At 35.2% G+C, this 24332-nt stretch overlaps 3 protein-coding genes across 4 annotated transcripts; 1 reads left to right on the forward strand and 2 right to left on the reverse strand.

The window, feature by feature from the left end:
* The first annotated feature begins 76 nt into the window (after positions 1-76).
* LOC135122794 (dedicator of cytokinesis protein 7) lies at positions 77-22945 on the forward strand. 2 transcript variants are annotated; one of them, XM_064047229.1, is made up of 20 exons: positions 77-294; positions 352-424; positions 475-653; positions 702-1238; positions 1372-1651; positions 1705-1879; positions 1931-2706; positions 2757-3043; positions 12027-12201; positions 12250-13184; positions 13236-13515; positions 13567-14196; positions 18374-18526; positions 18579-19270; positions 19327-19498; positions 19549-19729; positions 21986-22152; positions 22208-22431; positions 22483-22629; positions 22686-22945. In XM_064047229.1, the coding sequence occupies exons 1-20, from the start codon at positions 254-256 to the stop codon at positions 22726-22728; spliced, it is 6147 nt and encodes a 2048-aa protein (XP_063903299.1). In that variant the 5' UTR covers positions 77-253; the 3' UTR covers positions 22729-22945. The 2 variants fall into 2 exon arrangements, with proteins under 2 accessions (XP_063903299.1, XP_063903298.1); XM_064047228.1 differs by having other exon boundaries at positions 80-294; positions 22676-22945.
* LOC135119715 (zinc finger BED domain-containing protein 4-like) lies at positions 8484-10945 on the reverse strand. Its single transcript, XM_064044109.1, has 2 exons — positions 10604-10945; positions 8484-10316 (listed from the first exon to the last, which is right to left on the reverse strand). Exons 1-2 carry the CDS (start codon positions 10818-10820, stop codon positions 8608-8610), a joined length of 1926 nt encoding a protein of 641 aa, XP_063900179.1. The 5' UTR covers positions 10821-10945; the 3' UTR covers positions 8484-8607.
* LOC135122797 (general transcription factor IIE subunit 1) lies at positions 22709-24307 on the reverse strand. The gene has a single exon (XM_064047231.1). It carries the CDS (start codon positions 24156-24158, stop codon positions 22935-22937), a length of 1224 nt encoding a protein of 407 aa, XP_063903301.1. The 5' UTR covers positions 24159-24307; the 3' UTR covers positions 22709-22934.
* Positions 24308-24332: the final 25 nt, after the last annotated feature.

Here is a 24332-nt window from a genome sequence, read left to right on the forward strand (position 1 = left end):
CAGTTTTAAAAACACGCTGAACTTTTTCAGAAATATTTATTTTAATGAGTGGACGAAAATATGCATTTTGGGTGAATACAACGAAAAAAGGGTATTGTAAGAAATAACGCGATTTTAGTATTTGTGTGGTGCTTATTAGTGTGTAAAAAATGGATAAAACTGGAGTTGACATTTAGCGCCACCTATAAATATTAATGTGACAGGTTGACAGCCGGTTGACATTTTTGACAGCCAAGTGACAGCCGTAAATAAAATGACTTCGAACGCCAGGGCGTTCACTCAAAAATTATCCAAGTGAGTGCATTAAGTGTGTAAGTTGTTGAGTTATATTTAATTCGTGTGATATTTTAGGCACCATGCCGCGGATGTCCGTCGAAATGTAGCCTGTCACAAAGGGGGCATAATATCGCCTTCCTCTTCCTCTGTAAGTTCACCCAGTGTATCAACTTTTCGCGTTTTATTTCATATTTACAGAGCTGGACAAACGATGTAGTGGACCCAATCGATTTTGAAGAGTTTTTAAGTCAATACCAAAATTTAATTGATCGAGACCCCCTTCGGTCAATTCTAGATGTGCCTCATGGTGATGTAGAAGTTGATGTAATTGAAAGACCCATAAGAACGCTTAACCCGATTTTACCAGAAGAGAAACTGTAAAAATATAATAACACTACAACAACTTCATAACCATCAAATTTTAGTGAAACTTTACCACCCCATGTAGAAGGTTGTGTTGAGTGCTACACTTCCAACTGGAAAGTAGTTAGATACAATCACAGGAATCTCAGCAGTAGCGTTGCAAGCAGGACAAATTTATCCAAAAGTTTACAGCCTAGCCCCAAACAGGAATTCGAAATAGACTTTCAGCCCAGTAATTTTGACACTACTAGTGAATCTGATTTAACTTCCATATCTAGCAGTAGCCGCCAAAGTATCGCATCTTTAGTGTCAGTGTCATCTTGTGGTGATACTTTAACACCTAGAAATTCATGGGCTTCTCTTGATTTGCGACATTCCGCGGGAGATCCGCTGATATCTGAAATCTTAGAACAAAATGCGCCTGAGGCATTAGATCAATTAAACGAAAGTCGGCGTCAGATTGAAAGACAAGATGCTTTATTTGCAATGTGTTCAGGTCCTGAGAGGGACACAGGTGAGTCTATTGAGAGAAGGATGCCTGCAGCGCCCCCTACCGAGCCTTTGGGTCACAGGATATTGGTGAAGTGCCATCAATTAACGTAAGTTGAAAACTAAACACATTTTAATTAAACGTTATTTTTAAAACTTCGATTTTTATTTATTTTACTTTTTGCGCGACGTTTGATTTTTTTTTTTTACTAAAAAAGACTGATCTGTGATGAATTTATATAGGTTGGATTTGGAAGTAGAACCACTATTTGCCTCCATGGCATTATACGACTCAAAAGAACGTAAAAAATTGTCAGAAACATTTTATTTTGACTTAAATCCAGAAGGTCTAAAACGTATGTTAGGAGGCCACGTGCCTTACAGTGACACTAGTACACTTGCTAGAGGTTGCATTTTCAATATTTCAAATCCTTCTCCAGATCTATTTTTGGTGGTTAGATTAGAAAAAGTTCTTCAGGGTGACTTAAGTGAGTGCGTGGAACCATATATGAAAGAGGAACGGGTAATTTATTGTACGCATTTTTAAACCAAAAAGTAGTTATTAAAATGTTTCAGAACCGTGATAAACTGAAAGCAAATGCGGTAGCTGTGTGCGAACGTTTAGGCAAATATAGACAAGCATTTGCTTGGACTGGAATTTATTTAATGAACGTAATTAACGGAGGAAATTCTTTGGAAAGAGATTCCGATAGAGACTCCTTTAGTTCTAGCTCCACGACAAATAGTTTAGGTATTTATTTTTTTATACAACAGTAGACACAAATAATTTTTAATATTTAAGACCGAAAATTGGGTAGTAGTAGCTTAGAACAGCTACGCAGAAGAGCCACAGACATGGGGAGCTTAACACGCCGAGGTTCTCTAGAGCGAAGAACAGACAAACGACGTTCATGGTCACCCGATCACTTAGCCTCGACTCTCGAGTCATTTCGGCCTATAACTCTCACAGTTTCTTCGTTTTTCAAACAAGAAGGTGAAAAATTACGCGACGAGGATCTCTACAAGTGCCTTCATGAATTAAAAAAACCAACGACGATACTTAAGAAACTGAAATGTATTCCTGCCACTTTAAAATTAGAGATAGCACCGTGCCCCGGCGAATACAAAAATTGTTTGACAACAGAACTGGTCAAACTTTATCCGTATCCAGACGATAAAAGTAGACCAGTCAAAGAATTGCTAGAATTCTCGATGAAAGAACTGCTTGTGCCGCACTACAATTACCGAAATTTGTTGTTCGTCAGTCCAAAAGAGTTAAATTTTTCGAATCGGGCCGGCTCGGCACGGAATCTTACAGTCAAAGTGCAATTAATGGCGGGAGAGAGTGAAAATCAAGCTTTGTGTAATATTTATGGTAAGTCTAGTTGTCCGGAAATGACCAACGAAGCGTATACGGTGGTAACGTACCACAGCAAAAATCCGTTCTTTTACGACGAAATTAAAATGAAGTTGCCGGCGGCCTTGTCGGATAATCATCATCTATTATTTACTTTTTATCACATTTCGTGCCAGAAGAAGGTGGAGCAGTCGTCTGTTGACACTCCAGTGGGATATACAGTAAGTAGGTGAAAACTCAGTGTGGTAGTAACTTATAATGAATATTTTAGTGGCTTCCTTTGATTCGTGATGGTAGATTAATCTCTGGAGAGTTTTGTTTACCAGTTATGTTAGAAACACCCCCTAAGAATTACAGTTATATACCCCCTGATGTTTATCTACCTGGTACAAAGTGGCTGGATAATCATAAAGGACTGTTCACTGTGCATCTAGATTCAGTTTCGTCAGTGCATACACATGATCCAGCAGTTGAACGATTTTTATCTGCCTATGACTATGTTCACACTGGTGTTATACCACCAAGGCTGGGCGAAGCTGGACTCGAAAACGAATTACGGTAGGTTAATTTACTTAAACCGAGTCGTTACTTCCAGCACGAGTTTTCAATACATTTTCAAATCTGATTCAACCAGAAATCGCATTTATTGGATTTTTATGGTTTTGTAAATACCTGTTGATTTTCAACGTTTCACATCTTGTAGAATACGAAAATGTGTCGGTCTATCGTTTCCGTCAGTCAGTCTGTCTGTTTGTTGGTGCTTTTATGAAAGAGATTAATCTCCGAAATTATTAGAAAATAATGTTTGCCATTTGTTTGAAACAATCGAGTTGCCTGCGCTGATAATGTTGGTTGCATAATCATGAGGTATTTATGACTTCCAATGGAGAAAACCCATGTTTGTTCTTCTATGGTATTTCTCCGCGATTTCTTGTTGTCTATTAATTTTGAATAAATACTAATTAAACAAAGAGTCACTTCAAACTGCAATATATCGAAAAAGATTTAAAAAAGTGCAAAATGTAGTAGAAAAATCTGAATTCCAAATTCACTTCCTGTCATTTATAGAAATTATTTTAATAACGATTTCGTTTGTGATTTCGAAAGAAGACTGATTTTGGTAAAGGACCTATTCTCTAAGAAAATAAAGGCCGAGTGGGCGAGGCTAGTACTTGCTAAGTTAAGACTGATTTTGCCTAATGATATACCCTCTAAAAAAATAAAGGGCGGGTGGGCGATACTAGTACTTGCCAAGATAAGACTGATTTTACTAAATGTTTATCGTTCTTGATCTACAATTTAAAAACCATTCTGATGCTCTGATATATAAATTTTCAATATAGGATAGATATAAGAATGTAGAATCAATTTGAAGATTCCAGAAAAATTGGAAAAGAGGGAAATCGGTCTGTAATTTTCAACTTTAGATGCATCACCGGACTTCAAGACATGCCAGACCTTAGATTTTTTTCCTTTTGTAGTGAAAACCTGTGTTTCAAAAGATTGATTAAATATTAATAGGAGCTTTGTTGTGGTGTCAATTAAACCAAGTTTTAATATACTGAGTGCCTATAAAAAAATAAACTTTACAATTTTCAAATATCGAAATTTATCTTACTCTACTTTTCTGTTTTTATTCTTTTAATATGTCGATGTATCCGATAAAAACTGCAGTGGGTAACTATCAACTTTAAATATAGAAAATACTTAATAAAAAAGAAAGGGAACAAAAAATAAAATAAAATGCAGGGTGTTCTATTTGAGAAAACTGAAATATCGACACTCTGTACATGAAAATTTAATTTCGTCTATCCACAAAATAACACAGATGTTAAAAATAACCCTACTGGAATTTCTTTTTCGAACCCTGCTATTACCAAAAAAGTTCAAGAAAATTGTAATAACATGGCAACATCGCATGGCAATCTCAAAAATAAACTGTGATTGTAAAGCTTGAGGAGAGGTCAATCAGAATTTGTAAAAATATGTAGGTATATAGAGTGTATAGTAAAAAATAATTTTAGAATATAGTCCTTAAACAACCGTACAGTTTTGTTCTATGACTCACATAGTGACTCACCTTGTATGTTAGATTTTTCTATAATAACACATAAATAAGATTTTTTTACATTACTTGATAAGAAATTTAAAAAACTAAGGGGGCATTACAGAAGCGAATTTTTTAAAAACATTCTTTGAAAATTATTTTGGGATGTCATCGTAATCGTTGCGAAGAAGTTTTGTCTAATGTCTGAAATAAAACGTAAAGTTGAAGTTTAATTGATTTCAGGACGGAAGCCAGAAACCTACAGTTTCGTATTCAGTGAACGTTAAAATTTTTTATCAGTTTAATTGCGCTTTTTGAGAAAATTTCATATTTTCACCCATTTTTTTTTTCCTAAAATATATAGGAGTATTAAATTTTTTATTATAATTTCGATTAAAATTTAATTCAGTTTAAGGCTTGCGTCTGGTTCGGTTTCGTCCTATACTAAATACATTGAAAACATCGTCGTGGTTTCCGGGGTTGCATTTTAAAAATACGGGATATATCGCTTTAAAAAAATTATATTTCGAATTAACAAACTTCAGTCCAGGGGACCTCCATATTTATATTCATATCTAGTTCGCGGTTTTTACAAAAAAAATTATAAAGTTGACCAACTTTTACACCAGACTTTAACCGGTACATTGATGCATTTTTTGACGAAGTCCTGAAGTGATTTGCATTCTGAGATAGGAGGTCCCCTGGGGAAAAGTGTCAGCTTTCTTTTAATACCATTTATAATACTAAAAAATTCACGACTGAGGTAAATAACTCTCGAAAAGACAGAATCTGTTGAAACGAGAAATCGCCATTAAACGAGCTATGATGCCGTAGCAGAATACAGGTTTACTTAGATTCTGGTTTGGTTGCAGACTTAATTTAGTGTGGACCTTGTCCACCAGGGGGAGCTGTTTTTAATCAGTGGTTTATCGGAATAAAATATTGATAGCAGCATTTCCGATTTTACAATACCATTTCGGTTTCATTGATGCCGTTTGAATACTGGTTTTTTAGGAGTGACAAAATAACGTATCCATCTTTTTTACTAAAACAGTAAAAAAGACATACGTTATGTTAATTATTAAGTATATTTCATTTAAGAGATCAAAAGTTATTTACAATCCTCCGCAGCTGAGGCACATATAAATCTGTTTTACATTAATTATTTTTTATCCTCTATGAAAAAATAAAAGTAAAACGTGTTTTATTATATATACTCTGAAACGTCATTGAGTTGTTTGTGAAGATGAAAGAAGTAAAACTATGTCAAAGTTTTGTAATCATAAATCAACCTACGTCGATATGGGTATGATTAAAAAGAGATGAATTGATGACTGGTAGAAAAGCATATTATTTTCTGTAGGATAGTAACAGAACAAATCGGGTTAGCGACTTGCTACCCAGACTGTAATATTCAGTATAATTTCACAGCACACATTTGTCAAACGGAACCTATGCAATATTAATATTTGTAAATGCTGCTTATTTTAATTATATATAACAAAATTAAAACAGCTCTAAAATATTGAAGGTATTTTATGTGCATTTCAAACAATTACATGCATAGGATTCTACTATTTCTACCAGCTAGATGTAAACAACCACCTCCAATAAATTTAACAACTTTTGTTTGTCACCGGAAGTGGGACTGGGTCTGTGGACTGAAATTATCCCTTGTACATGCTTTCGACTCCATTGAGTAACAATTGTTTCCCGAATTTAAAATTACGTTCAAGATATTGTTCAAGCCTAAAATTTACAATTGAATGTTTCCGAAACAGTATGACAAATATGTAGTGAACAAAAAATATTTACACCATATACAAAAAAAAATGAGGTTTACGATGCACAAGCATATGATATACTTAATTAAAAGTGCAAGTCAAAATTAATATGCATAAAAAATAGCAGCTGCTTCTATTAAAAATGTATGATTAATTATTTAAATCCTTACAAAACGATATACTAACAAGCAGTTTAAGCAAAGTCAAATTTTGAAATAAACTGCCTTCTGCCATGCAGTTAGCCGCCAAAATAATTAACATGAATATTTTAGTAGTTACATAAAAACCACCGTTGAATGCTTAGAATTACTTGCATAAAACTTACTAATGATTTGCGTTGAAAAAAGTAAAAAAAATGCTATGTGCCTAATGGCTTCACGGACACGTTATTATTTTACTAATGTTCATCACTGCCGCGATATTAAAAAAAAACAACAACACAAAACATGTTCAAACGATTGCGGCTAATAATTTTAACATTTTATTGTTATTTACTTGGTAAATATATTTTTATTTTTATTACTATTGCTTTTGTTGCAAACGATAAAGTAAATAACAAAACCAAACTCCTAAATATTATTTATTTGCGAAAGTTTAAGAAAAATTTTCCGCCAAAAATATTTTATTTGTAATGAATGGGTATGTCCGGCCAGTGCAGATAGTAGGAAATAATAAAAATATTTACTTATACCTGAATCCTAATCCTAATCCTTTTATTTCAAGTTTAGCCTACAAATGTGGAAAATCCCTCCCCTTCGTAAATAGTACCTTAGCGCGACCAATTTTTGCTTTACATGATGTTCCTGTAATTCAGACAAAAAACACACCCTTGATAGGAATAAATCACATATCTACAGATGATCCCACGACAGAAAGAAGTACTTTAATTATTTACATAAATAAATATAAGTATTTACTGAAAACTATTTAAGTACGGAAACAAAATAGATAATTAACTGGAAAGAATTAACTGTAGCCAAAATAGGAAAATGAATCAGTGAGTTTCACATCTTTCCGGTTTTGAACGGTCAAGGGTAAATTGAGATACCCCGGTTTTGTTTGCAATTATTATGGCTAGATAGGCACTGCGGGCTTGTGTACCAAAACTTATTTCCGTACAGTAAAAAGTAGAATTCTACGGATCGGTGCTCCATTTATTCATATTTTAGCAACTCACTAACAGGAGGCAGCATCTCCCGGGTAGTTTTATTCTCACTTTGACTAGGCCGATATTTTGCTTCCAGACGGCGCCCTTAATTTAAAATAAATACCATCGTACACAGTCAAAAATTTCTTAAATCTACGTAAATTTTTGGGTAAATGATAAAAAATTGCTCAAAAATTAATGGTTTGCCAACACTTTTCCTGTGATAATTTTTACTAAACAACATAAATCAGGCATTTTGTACTTAAAACAAAATAATTTTTTACAACAATTTTCTTTAGATTGTATTGACACCAGACAAGATTAGCGGGATAAAAATTCTAAAAAAAATTCACCAGATTTAAAAAAGATAAATTCCGGGCCAACATTTTACTCAAAACTTTACAGATACTTTCACTGACTAACTAAGAGAAACGCACTTTTCAGAAATTTGTAATTGTTTAAAATAAATTTATCCCTCTTAGTTTGTTGGTCTCACAAAATTTTAAAAATTTAATTTTCCAGTTACAGATAGATTAATAATAATTAAAAATCAAAAATGCTATAATCACATTTTTAAAGTACTAATATTTTTAACTGGGGGTGAAATTTTTAATTATAATATTTATCTAACTATGTTTGCTAAAAGCATTGATTAATAAAAGCTAAGAACATTACTCGTTTAATTTTTGAACTGTTTCAGCATAAATTAATTTGATTTCACATTACCTCCCAACGATATTTAACGAAAATTTGAGTTTAGTAAGCGACGGCTAAGACAGAAGTAGCAAAAATGTTTGTCATAATTTTAGTAAATATTAGTGTAAAAGCACGTAAAGTTCTCTTAGCTTGAAAAAAATGTCCGCCAAATCTCAAAGTATATTTTCAGAAAAAGTCTTTCTCTTTAAGCACCGAGTTCTAGAATAATTGTGATGACTTAAAGTAGATTAGAACACAAGTATCTACTATATGGAGTCCAGGGATTTTGCGGATGCAGATTTTTCAACATCCGCGGATGCGGATGCGAATTTTTGGAGGCTCACATCCGCGGATGCGGATCTCAAGTTTCTTTAAGAAACTTAATATATGTACAGAAATCAGTTAAAACAATGGGAGTTTTTGATATTTTTATTTAATAAACAAATTTTTAGTACAAAAATTTAAAAATTGTTGAATTATATTTAATAAAAAGTAATATTGCGGCCTTTTCAGGTTCGAGTCTATTTCTCAGAGGTTCATAAATTAATCCTGCGCTACTAAATAACTGTTCACTGGGAACACTAGCTGGTGGAGGCGATAAAAATCTGCGTGCTATTCCAGACAAAATTTTTAATTCGGTGCGATTAACGCTCCACCATTTAAGTGGATTTTCATTTATATTCAGCCTTGCTTTATTTCGATACGAAAGCAATTCCTTCTTGAGGACAGCATCAGGGGAATCATATTCTGATATTTCTTGACTCTCATCTTCACTTGACGAATCTAGCATCATGGCAAGATCGCTTTTCAAGCATGGCTTTCTGGCTGTACCGGATGTTCCAGGTTGTTCCGTATCTTTCACGAGGGAATCTCCCATTCTCATTTTTTTCGCTGCTTTCAAATTTAGAGATATTTGAGAGTTCGAGACATCATTCTCTATGTTTGTCCTAATCTTCAAAATATCGTCCTTAATCTTTTCCTCGGTCACTGGTGTAAAAAACTTGTGCTTATAACGCGGGTCTAAGAACGTGGCTATGACATATAAATTGTTCTTTTCCAACAAAGAAAATTTTGCTGAAACTTCAGTTTTCAGAGTCGTGACAGCCACCCGAATTGGATCAGAGTCCTGTGGTCTTGTTAAATAATCATCAAGTTTTTTTCCAAGCATTTTAATTATTGGAATCACAGATGATATAAGTGTTTGAGAGTTACTTAGTTCCCGTATGGCTTCTTCAAAAGGTTTCAGTAACTCAACACAACATTCAATAATTTTCCACTCTTCTGGCAAAATAGGGTCAATTTCACTGTCATTGATATAAAGACTTAATGCATCTTTTACCTTTAAAAAACGCTCAAACATGTAAAACGTACTGTTCCATCGCGTTACACAATCTTGAAACACTCTGAGATGCGGTTGATTCAGTCTGTCCTGGATTTTTTGCAGTTGTTTTTGAGCAATGGTGGAATGGTTAAAGTGAGTCAAAATTTTCTTACATTTCTGTTTGACGACTGTTATGTTTTCCTGCGATTGTAAACCACTTCGAATTGCGAGTTGCATCTTGTGAACTGCACAATCCAAATCATTGAATACTGCTAATCGCATAGCTCTTTTCATATTGGAGCTTTCGTCACGAATAATGCAGTGCACTTGTTCTTTTGAAATATTCCATTCAGTAAGCATCTTGTCAAATTTTTCTGCAATTATGTCACCTATGTGACGGTCGTCGAAGGTCTCGCATTTCAATATAATTAATGATCGATCAAAGTTTTCTGCGATTCCATGACAAGTCAGGGTAAGCAAAGATGCATTAGAGCTTGGATCCGACCAAATATCAGAAGTAAACGCCATGTAATCAAATTTTTCTATTAATTCTTTAACTTTGTGAGCAACTTTGCCATACAGTTCCGTGCACACAAAGTCAGTAAAAAAATTGCGCCCTCTTAAATTATACCTTGGTGATAATTCTTGTAGCAGTCTGCGAAAACCGAGTCCCTCTACAAAATTAAACGGTAAATTTTGAAGTGCAATCATTTCTCCGATGAGTTTGTCAATTTTTTTCGAATTTGAATTGTTAGTATCCCACTTTTTTTCTTTTTGAACTGCTTCCTCTATCAAAAGGTGTTTCTTTGCTTCTTGTAGTGGAGTGAGGATTTTATCTAAAAATAAATAGACACATAAATTATAACTTATGGAAATTAACAAAAACAAACGGATGCAAAATAGATTTTAAATAACGAAACTTTTATTGCATCGTCTTTTTTGTATTGAATACAAAATAAACCAACTTTGGGCTTATCTGCTGTTAACATTTCTGTTAATTTTAATTAATTTCTTAAAGCAGCTTATCTGAGAATCTATTAAGAATAATATACTTTTAAGTAATTAATAAAAGAAAAATGCTTTATTAAGGCTAATAAATAACACTGTTGATAGTAAAACTTACGTGCATCAGCTTTCATCTTCTGCATTTGTGTTTCGTTACTCGAACTTTCGAACAAACTAAACTGTTCTGGGTGCATGGATTTCAGATGATTTTTCAAAGACGAAGTGGTACGACCCTTGCGAGAATATGTTTTGTTACATATTATACACTGAGCTTTATTTCGATCATCATCTGGTTTAAAATAAGTCCAAATCTCACTTTGCATCGGAGGTGCCATTGTAGATTCACTTGTCCAATAACATACAAAAAACAAAACGTTCACAATTCGCGCAACCCCGACTAAACACGTTCTGACGTGCGAAACGCAACACCGAAAGTAAAATTCTTGTCACCCTATTGGTCAATACATCACGAGTGCACACTATGCGTCACTCGTCGGCTCCAACTAATTTCTTTCTTGTCGCTTGTCGCGACTTGCACCACATTTACATCCGCATCCGCATGAGTTCCGTATTGATTATTGCGGATGCGCATGCGGATGCGGATGTCCAAATCAATGCGGAAGCTCCGCATTTGCGGCTGCGGATCCGAATATTCGCAACATCCCTGAATTGCACCTGCCGCATCCACCATATTTTCATGTACGCGGTTATAAACTAGTATGTAAAATGAAACACAAAGTTAAAATTAGTTACAAGAACTTACAAAATACTGGTTCATATTCACTTGATGTCTTTATTTTTTAGTAAACTTAAAATGCAGTTTCGTGCAGTTGTTCATCATTGGAATATTTAATTAATTTATGATTTCGCGTCGATTGTTGTCACTAAACGTACGCTCCTCGATATTTCATTAGTTCTAGTTCTAGTTCTAATAGTAATAAAAAAAGTGAAAGACTAGAGATATGGTTTTTTAAATAGCATGCAATAAAATTAGTTTCAACTATACACAGTGTAATATCATATTACACTCACTCTGCAATAACTAAGCCGAGCTCAATAACAAACAACGAAACAAAAACCTGAAAACTTTGTATAAAAAGTAATACTTAACAGAAACGAGGAAAAATTGACAAAATTAATGAAAATGAAAACATACGTGTAATGTTTCTTTTTTTAATAATAATAAAGAAAACGCAGGATTATACCCACGAGAACAGATTTGAGGTTCATAAAAATATGTTCTCATTTTCAACATTTTAAGTTTGGAAACAAAACGGATTGCTTATACGGAAGGAAAATAAGGTAGCTGGGCTTTCTTCCAGTTGTGAGCAGACAAGCACGCGATCGACTTAAGCAATACGCAAAATCTAGCAAAACTTATTTCCGTAGAATACGAAATAGAACAGCCTTATGTTTACAGATAAAAAAATATCAATGTATTTTACTAATATTAGGACAATGGTGTGTAATGTATTGAAAACCTCAAGCTAGTGTAGCGTCTCGTCATAAATAGTAATATTAATTGTAATCGTTGTATACAGAGCTGCACTGTTAAGTTTAGCGGGCGCTAAACCAGAAGCAATCGTAAAAAATCTCCCCCTAATCTTTGACAGCATCTTAGAACTTTTAGTTCAGCCTCCAAGAATCTCAGGTCATACGTTAAACATTGGCCAGACGACATTTGAAGCCTTCTGTTTACTTTTAGAAAACATCTCGGTAATAACCCCTTCACGTATAATAAACGTTACAACAGTACTTTTGTAGAAACTTGACCTACCCGTCGATCAACACTCTCGCAACACACTGTTAACCACATACATCCACTACCAATGCAATCTGCCCCATCCTTTATCAACCAGCAATCACAGTTCACCCGAATGGGAGGAAGGCACCTCTTTAACTCGTAGCAACTCAAACCCCGACCTAGAGGTCGCCCATTTACAACAAAACCGAGGTTTAGATAGAGCCGCTAGCATGAGAGCTCCAAACAACGATCAAATCAGCTCGAGCATTAACGCTTGCCAAAGAATAGTCCATCACGAAATCGCCTTACAGTGGGTGGTTTCCAGCGGTAGAATTAAAGACCTCGCGATGCAAAATGCGTGGTTTTTGTTCGAATTGATCATCAAAAGCATGGTGGAGCATCTAGCTCACACCAGGAGTTTAGAGTCTCCAAGGAAATTGCGTTTCTCTGAACAATTCCTCGACGATATATTCTCTCTGGTTCATACGATCACTGCTGAGATAATTTCACATTCTACGAGCGATATTAGAAGGGCACATACACTGAATGCTGCTTTGGCGTTTTTCTTCTTTGATTTGTTGTCGATCTGTGATAGAGGTGCGGTGTTTAATGCGATACGGTACTACAATAAGCAACTGCAAGCGAAGATAATGTCAATGCAAGACGCCGCTGTATTGGTGGAATTGAAGTTGGAGTGTGCAAGGATTGTGTGTAGTCATGAGCATTACGTAGCGCTGAATTTACCTTTTGCGACTCCGTTTATGGTCACTGGACCATCAGTTTCACCGAGTCCGAGTGTTACTAGTTCGACTAGCCAGAATTCATTTCTGTCAGGACCACCGGCTAGCCAGGAAAGGGTTAGCACGTTTGCTGAACTATCACCGGAGTATAGGCAGCATCATTACTTGACAGGAATTGTACTGAACGACGTTACCAGCATTCTTTTGGATATGAAGTAAGTTATACTTTCACAAAGAACTAACTTTTTTAAGTTATTGAATTTTAGCAAACCCAATCTTCACATTAAAGCCGTCGACACAATAAAGTCGTTATTATCCTGGCACGATAGCGACCCACGTTACTCAACTCCAGAGGCGCGCAGGCGCGTAGCCGCTCTCTACTTACCCCTTCTATCAATAGCAATGGATGTACTACCTCTTCTTCATCGCTGGTCTTCCGACAAAAGTGACCGCTATCCAACCGATGAAGAACCTAACATTAACCAAACCGTGGCACTTGCCATCGCTGGTAAAGTGTCTCCAGTCACCTGCGACAACCTACAATCGGTACTTAGCACTATAAACCCCATCACAGTTCCACCTACACTTTATTTTTAGAACCGCAAATCCGGTATTAGTGCCGAAGTAACCCGAAACCTCCTCACTTGCGTTCTATGGGTGTTGAAAAATGTGGAACGCGAGTCTTTATCGCAGTGGCTGGGCGAACTGACCTCTTCAAAACTAGCGACTCTTTTACACTTACTAGACGCTTGTACTAGTTGCTTTGAGTATAGACCCAGGCGCAGAGCGCCTCCGCCGTCTGGTTATGCGCATGCGCAGGTCTCCCAAGACGGGTTATCTTTGTTGGAAGATGTGATTTTAGGCCAGGGTTCTGCAAGGGAGATGATGCAGAGGAGGAAGGGCGGAATTCAGAATCCTGGTTCGAGCGAGACGAAGTTGAGGTGGAGGAAGGAGCAGATGGCGGCGTATAGGCCGATAGCGGATGTGGTTGATAGGCCGAAGGAGGATTTGTTCAATGATGTTCATTTGGAGGGGCATTTTGCCACAGAGGCGTCTTTTATTATTCTAGATACTTTGGAGCGGTGTGTGGCGACGGTTGCCCAGTGGGATTCGCAGCAGTGCTTGGTTGGGTTGGCTTTGACTGTTCTGTTACATGCGTTGAGCAAAAATCAGAGTACGACTATTTTACCGCATTTGTTTGCGTCGCAGAGAAGTCTGGTTTTCAAGGTAAGTGGTGATAATCATAGTAAAATTGTTTTTAAATATATGACAAAATTGTTTTTAAAAAAAACTTCAGTAACAACCAAATTTAAAAAAAAAGTGGGTCAAAAATGTATTTATTATCACATTAAGCACCATATGAAAGTGTTGCCTGTCAAGAAGATGCCAGTGACATTTTATATGTATTATTTTTAATTATTTCACATATCTCAATGTTGTCTCAAATTTCGTTTCACAAATAATATTAAGGGGATTCGCTAGAGGAGGTATAACAAATTTTTCCTTTTTTCTATGATAAAATGGTATTAATATAGATGTATTATACATCAAACTGCAGCTTTTTTCATGTTCTAAGCCCCTGAAAACAGTTCAATCAACCGAAAAAATGTGACTATGAAATATCGTCAAAAAATCACCATTGTCTTTCTGGTTTTTCCTCTCCGAACAATTAATTATTGAAAAAATGGGTCTGAATTCAGCAAAGTTTGAATGACAGGGTCCGTACTCGCTTCATATTTTATGAAAATATTCCTATTTTTTACTTGGCTTCATATTCTTTCATATTTTTGCAAATTTTGCCCAAACTTTCATAAAATACGGACAAAATTGCAAAACTGCATAAATTAATCAGAATTGCAGAATTCGGAGAATATTGTCATAAGAAATAAATTTTTCTACGATATGTGGCGTCGAAATCAAGGGGCTTACGGCTTATTGATGTGGGCACATATAGTCTGCATACAATAAATAATGTGTTCCTGAACGAAATAAATGAATTTGGCCAAGAAGTGGTCGATTTACTTTTTGCAGTAAAATATTTTTTTAAGAATAGACCGGCAAGATATGGTGATTATGAAAAATGAATGAACCACTAATATAAGTCACTTAGTTTTTGAAGAGATTAAAAATTTGATAGTAAATTTATCGATTCGATTTGGACAAACCAGAAATAGTTGAAGATTTCAGAAACGATATACATTCTGCTTCTGCTCTTGAAGTAAATAACTTAATTTCGTTAGAAATGCCTCAACTCATATTGGATCAAGTGTTGCTAAAGAATTATCAAATAGCAAAATTAAAAAAAAAAAACTAAAATATTGTTTACTGATAAACTACGAAAACATTATATATCGTCATGCAAATATATTATCCAAAAAGTGGGTCTCTTTGAAGACACTTCTTTCCTTAAAGCCATCAAACAAAACAATCAAAGATAATAATTATATTGAATTTTTATCTAGAAATATTCCCAAGTTTTCAAATTTTGTAGGTTTGGTATATGAATGGAAAGTCTTGCAAACTGAAATAATGAATTATGTAAGTAATTTCAATATGAGAATTGATCATTTTTGGAGTATAATATTTAAGTTCACTGTTAATAGCAAAATTAAATATTGTAATCTACAGCAAGTAATTCAAACACTGCTTTCTCTTACTCATGGAAATGCAGACGTTGCGCGTGGATTTTCCCACTCAATTCGAATTCTCACTAAAGATCGAAACGAACTACACGAAAAAACGTTCAATGCGATACTGACTGTATCTGAGACATAAAGTAGAATTTACTCTGCCTTCATGCAAATGCTGCATATGAAGTTTACTTAACAGAAGAAAGAAAAAAGAAACAAGCGAAAGAAAACTATCAAAAAGAAAAACAGCTGGAAAAAGAAAAATTAGAAGAAAAATTGAAAAGACATTCAATCTAAAGAAAAAAATAAAAATAAGGCTGGTACTGCTTCTGGATGCCAATGAAAAATTATCAAAAGCTGTAAAGAATAACAATATTGTGGAAGTAAATGTTGCTCAGGCTCTAGTACAAACTGACCCTACATACAGAGAAGCTGGAAGGCTTCAAAAAAGTGTTAACAAACTAAAGGCTAATCTACTCAATTATTTTACAAAGAAGGCAAAAGATTTCCAATAAATATCAATTGCGTTTGTGATTTTTTTTATTAAAAACTTATTTTTATTTTATAAATATTTTATAGAAATAATTTTGCATTTTTCCTATGGTCTTGAGTTTGGATGTGTTATAACAAGTTATGACGTTTGTTTAATGTTAGAATTTTTAAGTTTTTTATTCTTCAAATTTTACATTTATTTGTTATCATTTTATTAACTGTAATAGATTTGCATTAATTGAATATTTTCTGTTGCATTTCATAAAATTTTCATATTTTTAAAGATTGTATTGTATATTTTCATATTATTTTGATGCACATGCGCCACGGACCCTGGAATAGTTAGTTCTGGCCTACAGCCTACCCTTCAGTAATTATTAGCGTTCTCGGCTGATTTTTCTAATTTAGGACAACGAATTCGATTTTATACAAGTCATCCGGAAGAATGAATGCTATTGTGTCAATTATTATATTAGAAACTGCTAGATTTTTAATATTTCTAGTCCATGGTAGATTAAAAATGTACGTACTACTTTACTATCACTACAGATTCATTGTAATATGTTTAATAAATATTTTATAAATATTAAAACTATGTAGCCATTGTTTAACACGTATCAGCAGCTAAGATTCTTTTTTTCTTCTGAAAGGAAGTATTTAATAAAACACATATGTCCAGTAACTTCAAGTTTCGATGTTAGGATTATTTGAAATATTTAAACCGTAAATATACTGTGCCGTAATCGCAGTCAGGACAAATAAAGGTACATTTTTTAGCGATATACATATTTTTATGAATACTTTGTCTAAAACAAGTTCGTTTCATAACGAACAGGATTTTTTTTATTATTAAAATTATGATTAACAATTTATCGTGTTTCTGATTACCTGTAAAATTCCAGAGCATTCGGTTGTATAATTTTAAAGTTAAATCGTACAATGTTGCTATACAGTTTTGATTTTTTTTCCAAAAATCTGGATGTCAGGCGTAAAACTGAACAAGAATTCATAAACCACAACTACAGGAGTATAAATATTGTTATACAATTTTGAGTTTTTTTTTTCCAAAAGTCTGGATGTCTAGAGTGAGAACTCGACACAGATTTATAAACCAGAAGTGCAGGTGTATGTTCTTCTATAAAATTTAAATAACATTATTCGTTAAAATTTTGTGATGAGTTAATTAATTTTTTGTGAAAGGATAAGCGCATAAATTTTAATTGAATTTACCATGCTTATGATAACCTCAACCTCAAAGCGTTTTCAAGAATTCATTATGTTAACTTTTATAGGAGTACATTTTATTCCGAAATTTCGTCCTGCGTCATTTTCAAATTGTCAATATTCGTCAGTTTTTTCGATTGTTCACTGGATGAGGTTAAACTGTTTAAAAGAAAAAACTTCTCATCTAATTATGTAGTAGTGTTGTTGTAGTTCTTGTTCAAAAAATTATTCTGCTGTTTTTAGGAAGAATTGCTGCTTGCGTTTAGGTAATTCAAATTTGCCTGTCGTCTAGCGTTCCACCTTAAGATGTGGTGGAAGCCAAATTTAATGACACATTGAATGTATACAGCGATGGCGGTGAAAGTATTAAAGCAGTAATCGGTCCCAGCTTTTTTTTAAGTTATTTTGTGTCTATGTTTTTTCCATAGAATCATTTGTTACAATTAAATCTCTGTGTAGAACAACTCATATTTTAACATTGACACAAAGAGCCATTAAATCATATATAGTTCACTAGATTTCTATTATGATAAAAAGTGTTTCTACTTTGTGTGGAGAAGTGAGGCATTTTTTTGAAGTTTTATTAGATTAATGCTATGCTCATGTGATAAAATACAATTTACAACTTATTATATGGCACAAATTATTTAAAAAAGTGATACACATGTTAAAAAAATATATACACGATCACAATTGACATTAAGAAATTTACCACCACTTTTGCTTTCAATAATTTCAACCTGTCATTTAATTCAGCGTCGATATTTCCACTAATAAATGAGTTAATGTCTTTTAAATAACACCTAAAACAATGGTCAATTTATCATTTACTACATGGAGTTAAATATTTACTCTCCTGATTACTAAAGATCAAGTACTTGACCATGTTCAAGCTCTCGTACCACAAGTAGCCTTTACCGCTACACTCCTCAAATTATCTATTTAACACGTTGAAACATGAATTGTGCTATGACCTCATGTTTGTTTGTCCACTGCTAATGACTTACCTTTTCTTTTGTGTTGCAAATAGCGTCAATTTAATTTATTCTATCATGCAGTTCCACAGCGCGTTATTCGATGAAGAAAGCACCCACTGCGCTGACCTTTGCCTCTTGCTCCTGAAGCACTGCGGCTCACAGATCGCCTCCGTGCGCTCCCAAGCCGCCGCCTCTTTGTACTTACTAATGCGACAAACCTTCCAAATCGGAAACGTGAGTAGCTAAAATTAAAACCCCAAACTCAGTCAAAACACAAAAATTCCAGAACTTCGCCCGCGTTAAAATGCAAGTCACAATGTCGCTGAGTAGCCTGGTGGGAACTTCAGCCTCCTTCAGCGACGAATCTCTCCGTCGATCCCTCAAGACCATCCTCGAATACGGCGAAAGAGACGCGGAGCTTCAGGAAACCACGTTCCCGGAACAAGTGCGCGATTTGGTGTTTAATCTCCACATGATCCTGTCTGATACGGTGAAAATGAAAGAGTTCCAAGAGGATCCCGAGATGCTTCTGGATTTGATGTATCGCATTGCGAAGGGGTATCAGAATTCGCCGGACTTGAGGCTGACTTGGCTGGAGAACATGGCCCAGAAGCATATGGAGAGGAGTAATCATTGTGAGGCGGGAATGTGTTTAGTGCATTCGGCGGCTTTAGTTGCGGAGTATTTGGTTATGTCGGAGTCGTCGCCTCATTTACCTGCAGGGGCAGCTGCTTTGGAAAGAGTCAGTCCGAATGTGTTGGAAGAGAGCGCCGTGTCGGATGATGTACTGAGTCCAGAGAAGGAAGGAGGGTGTTTGGGGTCGCATTTTACTGAAGCTGGGTTAGTGGGGTTGTTGGAACAGGCGGCTAGTAGTTTTCACGTGGCTGCGATGTATGAGCCTATGAATGATATTTATAGGGTTTTGATTCCCATTGGTGAGAATAATAGGGACTTCAAAAAGTTGGCTAATATACACGGGTGAGTAGTGTATATGTAGTCTGTTTAGTTAACTTTGCTATACAAGAATATTATAGCAAGTTACATGATGCCTACACGAGAATCGATCAATTGCAAGGAAAGAGGATGTTCGGTACTTACTTCCGCGTGGGTTTCTACGGTTCCAAGTTTGGTGATTTGGATAGAGAGGAGTTTATTTACAAAGAACCTACTCTGACGAAATTGCCGGAAATTTTCAGTCGTTTAGAAGTAAGTCACGTTTTGAGTTTTTTTGTAAAGATCTAAAATTTTTGTTTCAGAACTTTTACGCAGAACGATTTGGGCCTGAAAATGTGATAATAATTAAAGATTCCAATATTGTCGATATTAGCGCCTTAGATCCCGAAAAGGCCTACATACAGATAACCTACGTGGAGCCGTATTTTGAACAATATGAACTAAGATATCGTCAAACCCATTTTGATAGAAACTTCAATATTAGTGAGTTTAATGTACCAGCTGTCTGGAAAATGGCGGATTGACTCTCCGCTACGCTCTTAACAATCAATTAGTGAGTCTGGGAAAAATAGTAAATTTGCCAAAATCAGTCTTATCCTAGCAGGTACTAGGCCCACCCACCCACCCTCTCTTTTCTTAATGGGTATCTCATTTGCCAAAATCAGTCTTATCTTAGCAGGTACTAGCCCCGCCCACCCAACCTCTCTTTTCTTAGAGAGTATGTCGTTTGCCAAAATCAGTCTTAACAGGTACTAGCCTCACCCACCCACCCTCTCTTTTTTTAGAGGGTATGTCATTTGTCAAAATCAGCCTTATTTTAACTGCTATTAGCCCCACCCACCCACCCTCTCTTTTCTTAGAGGGTGTGTCCTTTGTCAAAATCAGTTTTATCTTAGCAGCCACTAGCCCCACCCACCCGCCCTCTCTTCTCTTAGAGGGTATCTCATTTGCCAAAATCAGTCTTATCTTGGCAGCTACTAGCCCCGCCCACCCGCCCTCTCTTTTCATAGACGGTGTCATTGCCAAAATCAGTTTTATCTTAGCAAGTAGTGATGACTAACTTTTACAAAAAATGTTCAAAATTTGGAAACATTGCTTACTTAGCTTTTTTGTAATCTACATCAAAGATTTTTTATTTCCCGAACGTAGGCGAAGGAAGTATTGTAATGGAATCCGTCGGCCGACTCTGTACTTTTACATTTTCTCGACCTTTTATGACCCCTAGAGTACGAAGAAATAGGTCTCCCTTATACAGGATGATTCAAAAAAATTAATGAATGCGTGAATTTATTTTATTGATTTAATCAGGAACTACCAAATCGAATACTTTGAAATCTTGGAGATGTTTTAAAATTATCATAAACATGGTAATGACGTCAACTCAAAATTTTGCCGAACAATTCGTATCTTAAATGTGCAGTATGAGTCTATCTATAGCTGTGATTTATCACTGCATTAATATTTTTTAGATTTGCTTATACAGTGTGTCTTAAAAAAATTAATGACGAATCAATTTATTTTATTGTTTAAATCAAGAATTGCAAAATTGAATGCTTTGAAATCTTGCAGACTTAAAGTCATTGTAAGCATGGTAAATTGTTAATCAAAATAAATCTGTTTATTCCCCCAAAAAATTGATGATGTTATCTCAAAATTTTGCCGAATAAATTCTACCCAAAATGTGCAAAATATGATGAGTTTTACTTGTGATTCATCATTGCATTAATATTTATAATATTAAAATGGGAAAATACAATGTCCTTGTTTAATAAGAATTATAATAATGATATTCAGAACATTTTGTCGATTGTAGCTTACTATTTAATGATTTTGATCCTGTTTTGAGGGGGCGAACTCATTCAAATCAAACTAATTTCTACGTGACATTCTTCCGATGTATAAATATAAACACCTTCAAGTTGTTTTTCTTATCGAGGATAATCTAAGGACGTACAGTCCAACGGGCAACGTGCGTGGTACTTTAGTATTTTCTCGATATTTCATAACCCCTAGACAAGATCCTAGCTAGGGGATGCTGAGCCTCTCCTAGATCCAGACAAGTGATAATTAACCAAATGTGAATTACAACAGCGAAAATCAAAATAAAATGTAGTGTTTTATTCAATAAGCGGAAGTCAGAACAATAAAAAAGTCTGGACCGTCGGCATCGTGATCCGGTTATTGCAATTCGTAGAAAACATGTTTTAGTTTAGTTTTTGTTTTACTCTCACGTCTACAGGTTGATAAGTGTTATCGCTATTTGTCTTAAATTATTATGAGTACCATAAATGCTTTTCAGTTCAGTCTTCAGTCGCACGTTTCTTATTACATACGGCAGACGTGATTAAATCACTATTCAAGAATAACAATAATACAATACTTTTATTATTAGTATTACAATGTGGATGACATCAACACAAAATTTTGTAATAGAAAAACTCACTTGTAACAAACGGTTAGCACATTCAAACTCAAACATTAGAGACACATTTTTATTTTAGCTTATAATGGTTGTCATAAAAAAAAACAATAAAACTGCAAAATCAAATCTTTTAATTTTTCGAAAGAGCTGAATTTGACAAGGTATACTTTATGGGCGAGTCGAAGTAATATTTTTATTATTTTTTTGGGACTCCCGAAACCCCCGTACATAACGTAGTGAAGAGTTAATCTGCCATTTTCCCGGTATAGAGATCCACAAATAGAAAAATAAAACTAATTATGTCTCGCATCTTACAGAGAGATTTGTGTACGCAACTCCTTTCACAATGACTGGAAAAGCACATGGAGAATTACGCGACCAATACAAACGAAAGACAATCTTAACCACTGCAGTTCACTTCCCATATGTTAAAACGCGCATTCAAGTCGTCAACAGAGTTCAAGTAACTTTAACTCCCATAGAGGTATGTTGGTTTTTAATTTTGTAATTTTTATTGTCATTAATTACTTGCTTATTAGGTGGCAATTGAAGATATTCAGAAGAAAACGACAGAGTTGGCTGCGGCTACTCAGCAGGAACCACCTGATCCCAAAATTTTGCAAATGGTGTTACAGGGGTGTATTGGTACAACGGTAAATCAAGGTCCACTGGAAATGGCCTTGACATTTTTACCCAGCGATGGTAAAGCGTTGACAAAACACCAGAATAAACTGAGGCTGTGCTTTAAAGATTTTTGTAAAAAGTGAGTGAACGTCTGTAGTTTAGTGCGGTTGCTACATTAAGTATGCTTTAGATGTTTTGATGCCTTAAAGAAAAATAGAAACCTGATTGGACCAGACCAAAGAGATTACCAAAGAGAGCTTGACAGGAATTATAAGCGGTTTACTGAGAAACTGCAACCGTTAGTTAATCCCCAAAATATAACCATAGTTTCTGCAAGGTAGGTGTAATTAATTGCAAGGTGAAATCTGATGTTAAGTCCCTAGCCCCCACAAGTACCCCAGTAGTGAGTCAACATATTTACGATGGTAGAATGTGAAATTCACACTTATTTATTAAATCAGTATAACTTCAAGTATTGTACAGGATCTTAATTTTATCAAGTAACGTCAATTCAATGTAAACAACGCTTTCAATGGAACAAATATGAAGTTAGCTTCTAGGATAATAAAGTACTTTTGTATCATTATAAAAATAGATTAAGGTACTCATTTGTATATCAAATTACACAAAAATAAATATTACCTAGTAGTTCATATGTGAATAGTAATCTTGAAACACCTGAACATAAATTTCCTTCTCAGATTGAGTCATTTCAGCAATAATCGTATCATTAATGTCCGTAATGTTATAAACTCTGTTTCCAACAGTAACAGTAGGCACAATTCCTTCATCTTCATCACTCTCTGAATTTTCAATTTCACCAGCTTCCTCTTTCACTTCAGTCATTTCATCAGAACTTGAGTCAGATTCATTATTCAGACCTTTAACAGCACTTGCAGCCAAATTTGATGGTCTCTTTTCATGAGCCAACAACACACTCATTATATCATCAGTCTTGCCATTATTACCAGTACCCTCATTACTTGCGTCAATAATAGAATCTGCAGTCTTGCTCGAATCCAGCTCAGAATCTTTCGTAATAACAGTAGACTCCATCATCCAAATTGGCGCTTCTTTTCTTGCATTGGCAGCAACGGTGTTATTCTCATCTCCAATAGTAACATCAACCCGCGTTTCTTCCACCATAAACCCAGAGTTCCGGGTTGCTTCGCCTGACCAATTTTCTTGAGGTTGTGCTGCATACTTCTTGTCGATTCCTCTAATAGTACTAATATCAACTGGTTCAGGCTCCAGGACTTCCGGCGCCAATTTAATTCCTTCCACTTCTCGCAACAAAACATAAAGAGGTTCCAGTTGTTCGTTAAATTTCGCCAGAAGCAACCGAGAATCTTTTTTGGGGAGCGCTGACAAGTCCTCCTCAACAACTTCCCTGCAGTAGGTGCAACGAAATTCACTAGTTGTATAATCGAATAATTGGTCAGCTTCCAGATCAGTGAATGTTTTCAGACATCCTGGACACTTGAAACTAGCTCGGCTTGTGGCGTCGCGTTCCTCGGTTTCCAGGCGTTTTCTCATTAAATCTAATTTGTATTTCACTACGTTCACGAAGGTTTTGTAATTAATAAAATAATAGTTTACTTTTTGAGCTTTACTATCTGCCCCAGTTTCCATTCGCAGTCTTACTTGGATGAATTTGTCGCTTTTTAGAGTTGCAATGCGAGCTCGCAGCATTTTCCGCTCGAATTTTAGCAGTTCGCAGATGTCGTCTTCTTTCATACAGGGGTTTCGGACCAACATATCCACTATTAGGGCATCTTCGATTGTGTAGAAACCACGAACGACTAACCTTGCGAGCTGCTTTAGGCTGCTAGGCACCTCTGTTACCAGTCTCTCTTCGTTACTCATTTTCAATCAATAGTTACACTTATTCACTACATTTTTACTTAATGTTGTGTAATGTAGAAGCATTATTTAAAGTAGAAGACCTTCAGCAGAAGACTAAATAGAACATAACCTAGATTACTGTACGTTCTTAATGACAGTGACGCAAAGCGTTAATGACAGAAATAATAGTCGCAA

This window comes from Zophobas morio, unplaced genomic scaffold, assembly GCF_036711695.1.
Source record: "Zophobas morio isolate AGI-343-1 ecotype UQ-CSIRO unplaced genomic scaffold, CSIRO_AGI_Zmor_V1 ptg000005l, whole genome shotgun sequence".
Classification (NCBI taxonomy): Eukaryota; Metazoa; Arthropoda; class Insecta; order Coleoptera; family Tenebrionidae; genus Zophobas; species Zophobas morio.